The sequence below is a fragment of the Charadrius vociferus genome, unplaced genomic scaffold (genome assembly GCF_000708025.1).
Source record: "Charadrius vociferus isolate BGI_N301 unplaced genomic scaffold, ASM70802v2 scaffold124, whole genome shotgun sequence".
Classification (NCBI taxonomy): domain Eukaryota; kingdom Metazoa; phylum Chordata; class Aves; order Charadriiformes; family Charadriidae; genus Charadrius; species Charadrius vociferus.
Window position 1 is genome coordinate 84,160 of NW_009647943.1, and position 9,631 is coordinate 93,790.

Below are 9,631 nucleotides of genomic sequence, written 5' to 3' on the forward strand. Positions count from 1 at the left end.
AACTTAAGAAACTCTTACTTAGCTAGGCTCAGAAACTACCCACTTGTATGCAGGGAGGATGGAAAGGGAGAAGTTTGCACAGACTTTCGTCACCAGTTCCCCACCCCGAGGACCCTAATTTCTGTTCCCTGGTTGCCCCAGTGCTCTGAGATGCTCTTCACACTCTGCAGATTGGTTTTTCAAGTTTTTGTCGTCCCTGCCAGCAGCCCACAAAGCCTTGCTGCACTCCCTTCTGCTTCTCAAGAGCCACATCACTAAACAAACCAGGTCCAGGTGTTTTTTCCTCATATAGGTGCTCCGATCTGTTCCAGGCACTACCCAAGACCTTGCAGTTTGATCCTGTCCTCAGCCACTGAGGTTGCCCCAGGGAGTCTTCTCCCTCTACCTGTTTTCCTACTCTCCTTTTTATTTATTGTCTAACCTACTGCCAAGGCTTTAAACCCTCTACCCTGTACCTTCCCGTGACCTGAGCAGCTGGGTCACAGTTAGGATGGTGCAGTTTCATCGCAGGAGCAAACTTGGACCCCATTCCCCCGGCACTGCATGTTCTGGATGTATGCAGTTACCCCTCCAGGTGGGTGAATTTAACCAGCCCCAACAGAGACAGAGAGATAGACCTGTCTGGGACCACTGAGTTAGTGCATATCCCCAGCTAGGAGCCCACAGGAATAAAAGTAACTTCTTTTGATTTCTGCTCCTGAGAGATAATGAGGATTCATACTTGCTGGTGCAAAAAGACTGTGTGGATTTACTTGCCATAGACCTCAGACACTGAATGCCAGCTGAAGTAAACAAACACTTCTTTATATGTAGAAAACACTTTTTAATATTTTTCTTTCTGTCACTAACCCAGGATTTCCACAGGGAAAATCAATCTAAACAGTTGACGCAATGTGGGAAGGACGACCCAGGAGTAATCATCCTACGTCTCCTGGAAAGGGTTAACACTGCTGTAGGGTTCTTTAGATTCAGGGCTGACATTCTTAGCCCCCAAACTAGGTAATGTCAGCCACCTCCATCCCCCAAGACAGGAGGTTCCTGCCATCCTGCGTCTGACATGAGCGGCTCCTGAGTGTGGTTATGGGACCAGCAGCAAATGCTTTCAAGAGAGTCCAAGTGTGAGCTCATGCTGCCGCCATCCCTGCAGACCACTAAGCCTCGTTTACCGGGGGCTGAAAGCAGCACTGGGGCTGGTGTTCCTCCCAAGCTCCTCGACTGCTGAGTTTCTCTGGCTATTCACAGGGAGGGTGGGCAGAGCCCTGAGGGGCTGACAGCCTTTGGGCACTGGGAGACTGTCCAGCGTGTCCAGTAGTGGTGTTGCTGCAGAGAGCTGCTCCTCCCTGCTTGTCCCTCCCCCACTGCTGCAGTGAAATGAAGCTACGGCAGGGGGAAATGGAGTGAAGGAGCCAGAATGAGCAAGGAGCAGTGAGAAGGAGACAAAGGAGGAGAGTGAGCAGTGGAGGGTGTGGGACCGGGAAGGAGCCAGAGCAGCTGGCAGTTCAGAGGGAGTTGCTGCGTTCCTACTGTACTGCCACCACCCTCCATGGTACCAGCTTGGGGCATGCACAGATCTCTGTGTCAGGCCAAACAATGGGCCCTGTCTGATTTTATCCTGGGCCTTCCCAGCTGTGGGTACATCCTTTGCAATACAGCCATTCTGATTTATTGTTCACTGGATGTAAGCCTGCTCCAGTTCTGTTGCTCCCTCCCAGGGACACCAGATTTGCACTTCATGGGTTTTTTGGCACCTAATGTCCCTTCGGTCCTGAAAGGCACGCTACTGGGGGCAGGGCGGGGGGGGAACTCAACATGGTCACTTGTTGAGCTCCCAATTTTAGACCAGCTTTTTTCAGGGTGGAGAGGTGCTAAGCTGCTGTTTGTCCAAAAATCTTGATCTTCTTGCAGACCGCCTCTCTCAGCCTCACAGGAAGCATTCAGCTGTTAAAGGCACAGGAACACTCTGCTCTAGGGCAGCTGGGTCCAGTGTCTCCAGGAGGGCGGGTGGTTGGGCCGAATGCTTGACTATGTGGGAAACAACCTATGTGACAGCGTACTAGCTGCTAACCTCAGCGCTATGTCAGGTGTGACCTGCTTGGCTGACTTCAGGTGCTGTCCCGGGCCTTCATTCTGGGCACCCTCTGCTCTGACATGTTTTCACCTTCACTCCTTGTGAGGGATAGGTGATACAGAGCAATGGGCAGCAGGTATGTGGCAGACCTTCCCTCTCCATGTTTTTTTTCTGTCTTTCCTTTGCTGCTCCCTCTTAACCAGCATCCTCTGGTCTGCATTCCATGCAGGATTAAAGTGCACACTGCAAAGGAGATCAAGTCACCCTCTACTCTGCAAGTCACTAGCAATGGAGCAGATGAAGGGGTCAGCCATGCTTCTGCTGGAGCTGCTAATTCTTGGGGGACTGAGAGCAGGGAAGGGCTCTGCTGTCCTGGGTACCCTGGATCTACAAATAGATGAGGAGCAGCCAGCTGGCACCATCATCGGAGACATCAGTGCTGGCCTGCCCCCAGGAACTAGTGCCTACATGTATTTCATCTCGGCACAGGAGGGCAGTGGTGTTACCACTGACTTGGGGATAGATGAGAACACCGGTATCATCAAAACAGCTCGTGTCCTGGACCGAGAGACTCGGGACCGCTACAGCTTCATTGCTGTTACTCCAGAGGGCATTACAGTAGAAGTGAACATCCAAGTGAATGACATCAATGACCATGCTCCAGCGTTTCCCAAACAACACAGCACCTTCCAGATCCCGGAGCACACACCCATTGGCAGCAGATTTCCCTTGGACCCAGCCTTTGATGCTGACAGTGGCGTACTCAATACACAAGGCTATGTGATTAAGGGAGAGAACGTGGGGCAGGCCTTCCGCCTAGAAACACGTCGAGGACCCAATGGAGTCCTGTATTTGGACCTGGTGGTCAGCAACATCTTGGATCGTGAGAACCGTTCATCATACTCGCTGCTGTTGGAAGCCTATGATGGTGGCTCTCCTCCCCGGAGCACCCAGATGACGCTGGACGTGTCCATACAGGACATCAATGACAATGCTCCTAGCTTCAACCAGAGCCGCTATCATACTCTCATCTCAGAGAATTTGAAACCTGGCAGCAGCATCCTGCAGGTCTTTGCTTCTGATGCAGATGAAGGCGACAATGGGGATGTGATTTATGAGATCAATCGTCGGCAGAGTGATCCTGACCAGTACTTCACCATTGACTCCCGGACTGGAGTCATCAAGCTCAACAAGGGTTTAGACTATGAAGTACGGAAGGTACATGAGCTGGTGGTGCAGGCGAGGGATAAGGCTGTCCATCCTGAGGTCACCACAGCCTTTGTCACTATTCACGTGCGTGACTACAATGACAACCAGCCCACCATGACTATCATCTTCCTGAGTGAAGATGGCTCCCCTCAGATTTCTGAGGGAGCCCAGCCCGGCCAGTATGTTGCACGCATCTCTGTTTCCGACCCAGACTATGGTGAGTACTCCAATGTCAATGTCACACTGGAGGGAGGAGATGGCAAGTTTGCCCTCACTACCAAAGACAACATCATCTACCTGATCTGTGTGGACCAGCTTCTGGACAGGGAAGAAAGAGACTCCTATGATTTGCGAGTGACAGCTACTGACTCAGGAACACCTCCACTGCGGGCAGAATCAGCCTTTGTGCTACAAGTGATGGATATCAATGACAACCCTCCACTCTTCGATCAGCAGGAGTACAAACAAAGCATCCCCGAGGTTGTGTACCCAGGCAGCTTTGTCCTGCAGGTGACAGCTCGTGACAAGGACCAGGGTCCCAATGGGGAGGTGCGGTACAGTATCATGCATGGCCATGACACCCACTCCAGCTGGTTTGCCATTGACCCCGCCACAGGTATCATCACCACTGCTGCCCCCCTGGATTATGAGAAGGATCCTCAGCCTCAGCTGACTGTGCTGGCCACAGACAGGGGAACCCCTGCTCTCTCTTCTTCAGCTGTGGTGCATGTGGCCCTGCAGGATGTCAATGACAATGAGCCAGTGTTCAGGAGTAATTTCTACAATGTTTCCCTGAAGGAGAACACCCCTGTTGGGACCTGCTTCTTACAGGTAGGTACAACTGGCAGGAGCTGAGCTTGAGGAGGGCACGGCCAGGGCTATGAGAAGCTTGGTGTGGGAGACCTGCCACTGAAGGCTGTTTGCTGCAGTTGTCATGGCTTAGGTGGTCAACGGTTGCAGCAGTAATGCTAGAACAGAGATCCCCGTTCTCAGTGTGAGTCAGATATGGGGCAGAGCACTGTTAAACCCTTTCTGCATGCGACTGCTGGGTGATATCACTGATACTACAGGCACACCTCGAGGATGCCCTTTGTACAAAGCACAGCGTTGACCTCAGCTAAGACTGGGGCCCCCTGTGCCAGGCCTTGCTTGCACAAGTGTGGAGGTGCCTTGCAGGCCAGGATGCTCAAAATGGTGCTCAGGAACATGGGTAAGATCTCCAGGAAGCTGCTTGTAGCCAAGCTGCTAATTTCTCTCTCTCCCGGTGAGGTCATTAGCCTAAGTTCATCAGTATTTGTAAGGCTGGTTGTGAACATTAGCATCGATTATGCACAATTGGTATTGTTATATTACCATGGAAACAGTACCTGTGGGATTTGAGCTGAGACACACGTGCTGCATCAGCCTTCGTGTAGTTAGAGGTGACAGGTGAGGCCTGGAGAGGTGCTGCCCCTCTGGCAGGTTCTGCAGACCCCAAGATGTGCCACTGATGCCATTCATATTTTGTATATTTTGTGTTCCCTGCATTTGGCGTTTCAATCACAGCTCAGACCCTGGAGCCCTGGTTGGTGGCGACAGGCGATGCAGCCCATTGGAGCCAGGATGGGGAGATGTGGGGCTCGGGGCTGATGGAGGGGAACTGGTGCAGTAATGCAGCAAGGCACTGCCAGCCAAGGCAGCGTCCAGGCTGTCTGTTGGGACAAGCACCTGCAAATCTTGGGGCACTTCTTTGCTGGAGTTGTGTCTGGGGCTGTGAGGGGCTCTGGGGCCAGGTGGTGAGCAGTGCCCATGGTGCCAGGAGGAGGGCCAAGGGGGACAGGAATTCTGGTCCCATGAGACAAGGCAGAAGGAGGCCTTGCCACCTGGCCAGGGAAAAGGTCCTCCAGATGGCCCCAGAATGGAGCTGGCAAGAAAACCTGGTCTGTGGCTGTGCTGTGTGTGCACTGCTGGGGCATGGGGAGTATGAGCGTGTGGGCCATGTAGGATGTGTGGATGGGACTGACAGTATGGGATGGGAGTGCTGGAGAAGGGCTTGTGGGGTGGGTGAGTGCAGGGGATGGGGAGGTAGGAGTGTGGGGGGAAGGAGAAATTGGGTGGGAGCAAGGGCCAGGTGTAGAACAGAGAAGGGACATGGGGCAGGGGCAAGTTTAGGATGGGGCAGATCTTGGGGGATACGAGGTGGGTCAGGGTGGGATTGGGGGGGGAAGTCTGGGCAGAAGAAGTGGCTTAGGAGATGAGGAGGAACATCTGGATGGGGGAAGATTTGGGTTTAGTCTGTGCAGGGCAGCACTCCACACTGTCCCAGGGAGTGGGATGGGGACAGGGACAGGACCAGGGCTGGGGACAGAGATGGGGAAGGGGTCAAGAGTGGGGGTAGGTTCAGGGAGATGTTGGGATTGGAGGAGCCTTGTGCCCCTGGGTGAGCATGGAGGCCCCAGGCGTGTGCAGGGATGTCTCAGCCACGGCAGCCCCCGAAGGGAGGCCCCCCTCTCTCTCCTTCTCCGTGCCTTCCTGCGCAGTGCCGCTTGCCGTGTGGGAAGGCGTTCTGGAAATGCAATCGGAGATGGCGGCTGGGCTCCTGACTGTGAGTGCGGGGACAGGCAGGAGGGAGAGCAGGACCTGTGGAGTAGCTGGGGCAGTGTGGGGACATGGGGATGGCACAGAGAAGCTGGTCCACTGTGTGGCTGCCTGGGACGGTGTGGCCGGTGTAGCACAGAGGCCAGCCCAGGTCTGCACTGCGCAGGGGAAGGTGCTGGCCCGGCAGCCGGCAGCGACTGAGGGTTTGGCCAGATTTCGATGGTCTTGGCTCGGCCCTCATGTTTCATTTGGAAACGGCGCGTCTGGGCTGAGCACAGGTAACTCCCGCGTGGCCTCGGCACAAAGCAAACAGCTCACACATCTGCTGCTGCTTCCTCTGAGCCGGGAAACGTGAGAGGATGGGAAAGGAGGCTGGCCAGGCTGCCGGCTCGGCACTGGGCCGCAGCAGGAGAGAGCCAGGTCGGGGAGCCGGGTAGAGCTGGGGCAGGGAGCCCAGGTCTCAGAGCACAGCTGCCTGGTGTGGCCACCCCTCAGCCACAGCGGTCCTGTTGCCCCGAACAGGAGGGCTTCAGAGGTGTTGTCAGGGTCCATGGTGGCCGGCAGCCAGCATCATGTCCTATGGGGTCACCCAGATCAGGTGTGCTGCCCCACAGCCCCTGTGTGCAATTGCTTCTGCTTGACTCCATCTGTCCTTGGCTTCCAGGCATCAGGGCTCATCCTGCCCTGGGAGGTTAAAGGGTCTCTGTCAAGGTCTGGATTTGGTCCAGACCTGCATAATGGTCATGAGGGTTTAGGCCACTGGCAAGCCCTGCCAGCATGATGTGCAGGACACAGAGCAGCCTCCGAGGTCAGCACAGAACTGAATGGGTTTGATTCTCCATTGGACTGCCATGTTTCTAAGCAAGAAGCCCTGGGAGAACCAGGTCTATTTTCAAGTGGTAACATCTGCTCTCCGTGAGCAGAACAGAAAGATGGGGAAGGGGGAAGTCCATGTGACTGACCAGAAGACACCTGAAGAACAGCTGCAGGTCTCCTGCTCCCTTGCACACACCATCCTCTCTGCCAGGTCGGTCTTTGTGTTTGGTGTACGAACAGAGAGGAGCAGAGCAGGTTGCTGGCCTGAGCTCCCAAGAAAGAAAAAGGATCTTGTAACATCTTCCTTATTTATTACTTGTGTTTGTCATGGTCCAGGTCCCACAGTAGCAGATGCTGCACAAGCACTAAGCAAAGGAAATAGCAAACTTGCAGTTCAAGTCTGAGATGAGAGAGAAACACCAGTGGAGAAGGAGCCCAGGGAATCAGCAAACACACCAGCAGAAAACAGAGCAAGGGATTGTCACTGACTGGTTGTCTCTGTTTCTCTCTGTGGCCATGAGTTGATAATATAGAAGCTTTAGGGCTCATCAGACTACATTCAAATGCTATGGTTACATGATGTGAAGCACTGTTCTGGTATAAATTCACCCTGCTGTCTTAAATTTGTTTTAAACATTTGACTTTGTACCAGCAAGCTGCAAGCATGGTCAGATATTGTCTTTCTGGGCCTTTCTAACTTTTCATACTAAATCAAGTATTGTCTGTCCTGTGGCAGCCAGCATAAAGCACACAGAGCTGCGTAAACCCCATGTTGTGAGTCCAGGCCGATTTGACAGAAGTGTGAATGAGATGAGATGGTGGATTATTGAGTCTTGCATGGATCCAATATTAATGATATTGGAATCAGGGTTTACACATTTCCTTTGCATCCATACACACAATTGCTGGGGAACAGGAACATCAGAAATCAAAAGCTGACCAGCAACACAAGTAACATACAGTCTCATCTTGAGGTTTTGAGGACAAGTCTGATGAGTTTTGAAGTTTGAGTACTGATTTGTGATTCTGTGGCACTGGCTACGCTGCATGCACAGCACCAGGACAGCCTCTTGCGCTGTGACGCAGATAGGATCTGCATGAAGTGCTGTGGGCTAGACCAGGCCACATATACTGTGTTACTGAAAGAGAGCCTTGACGGATAATCCTGATGCATCGGTTATGCCACTGAAGGGGGCAGCTGTGAGAGGACACGGGAAGTAGCCGTGCATGCGGACTGGAACAGTAAGAGGACTAACGGTCACCGACTTCGCTGCCAAAGAGAGCAGTGGGAGGTGGGGAGGACATTACTACATGCGTTTGTTTTCTTGGGACAAGGGATTTAGCATTAACCTATTTTCAGACCTTTGCACAACATAAAACAGGCCTCCCCCTCCTCAGAAATGAGAAGTCAAGCTTCCTGAGGCAAGATGGGGAGATGCCTGTGAGCTTGCTGGGGAGCAGTGAGGGGAGGGAGTACATCATGCTTCTGGGAGAGCAGGCAGTAATGCAGGAGAGTCTGGGGGGACACAAGGAGTGGGGACATGGGGGAGATGCTGGTACATGGGGAGATTGTGGGGGAGGTGAGTGCTCTTGTTACCGCCAGAAGAGCTGCATTTGTTCCAAATTCCTGTGAAAGTTATTTCCTTGCGCTGCCAGCAGCCTCCTCCTGGGCTTGGCACAGCAGCCAGCGCCATGATTAATTCAAGTAGCATTTCCCCTGGAGCTGCAGCAGCTTTTCCACTGCAGCAGAGAGGCCCCAGCCCCTCGCGCTCCTCTCCCCCATGCTCTGCTCCTCCCCCAGCCCCTGGCACAGCTCCCTCCTTCCTCTCCGCCATCCCCAGCCCCCTCACAGCTGCCCCTTTTCCCTCACCTCTGCTTCTGCCCCAGGCCCCCTATAACTCCTCTTCCTCCCACAGCCTTTGCTCACACCCTGCCTCCTGCATGTCCCCCACTGCCCCACACCTGTGCACGCTGCCCTCCAGAGTGCCAGTCCCTGCGCCTCCCTCCCGGACCCCGACCCTGCCAGCACCCCCTCCCCATCCCTCAGTCTTTACTCCCTCTTCTTCCCTCTGCACCCCTTGGATGCTGCCAGCTGCTGTTGCCTGCTCCCCCAGGGACCCTTGCTCTTTTGCCCCCAGGCTCTCCCTCACCTGCATGGCCCTTGGGACACTCCAGCCTCTTCCTGCTGTCTTGTACCTCAGGGTCACCCTGCGTGGCATGCGCCATCTCTTGCTGCTCCGAGCCCCACTCTCACCTGCATGTCTTGCTCGGTTGCGTCCCATCTTGCTGTGTAGACCTGCTCTGTGAGCACTCCCTGCCCGAGCTCTGCACAGCCAAAATACAGCCCAACACCCTGGTTTGGAGTCCTTGGCATCAGTGTCCCCGAGGAAGCCAGGGCCAGACCCTGTTGCTTCGCACCCTGCACTGTTGCTGCCCTGCTTGAGCCCCCCGCCTTGAGCACTCTTCCTCTGCAGAGGCCCAGCTTCAGGCCCTGCTCAGCGCCCGGACGCCTGCTTCTTCTGCTGGGGCTCCCAGCGCCTTTTAGTTCCCAGCTGCAGCGCCCATTTCACCCCCAGCTGCCCTGCCAGAGAGGACTCCTGGGTGCCTGTGTACGAGCCTTGCTCCTCGCCTTTCTGTGCCGGACTCTGCCCCTGTGCTCAGAGGCACTGGGGCTCCCAGCAGGGCAGTGTTCACCCCCAGCCTGTTGCCCAGCCTCACCCTCCATGGTCCTACCTCCCCGCCAGCGTCTGTGAATAAACTGCTTCCCCTTCTCCTCAAAACCGAGGGCATTATCCCATCCCAGAGCAGTGCTGGAGGCCATAGGCTGCCCCTGTTCTCCATACCTCGCTGTGTATGGCTGTGGCAGCCCTGCGCCTGTCCGTGCCCTGCGCCTGTCGTGGGGGGCCGCCAGCCAGAGCCCTTGCCCATGCCCCGTGGCTGGTGGGGCGCGGGGGGCCCGCC

General features: G+C 54.8%; 1 protein-coding gene across 1 annotated transcript in view; it reads left to right on the forward strand.

The window, feature by feature from the left end:
• The first annotated feature begins 2,380 nt into the window (after positions 1-2,380).
• DCHS1 (dachsous cadherin-related 1) overlaps positions 2,381-9,631 on the forward strand; it is a 48,600-nt gene continuing 41,349 nt past the window's right edge. The window contains exon 1 of the mRNA XM_009883237.1: positions 2,381-4,108. Within this exon, the coding sequence (XP_009881539.1) occupies positions 2,381-4,108 (1,728 nt within the window). The remainder of the gene's footprint in view (positions 4,109-9,631) is intronic.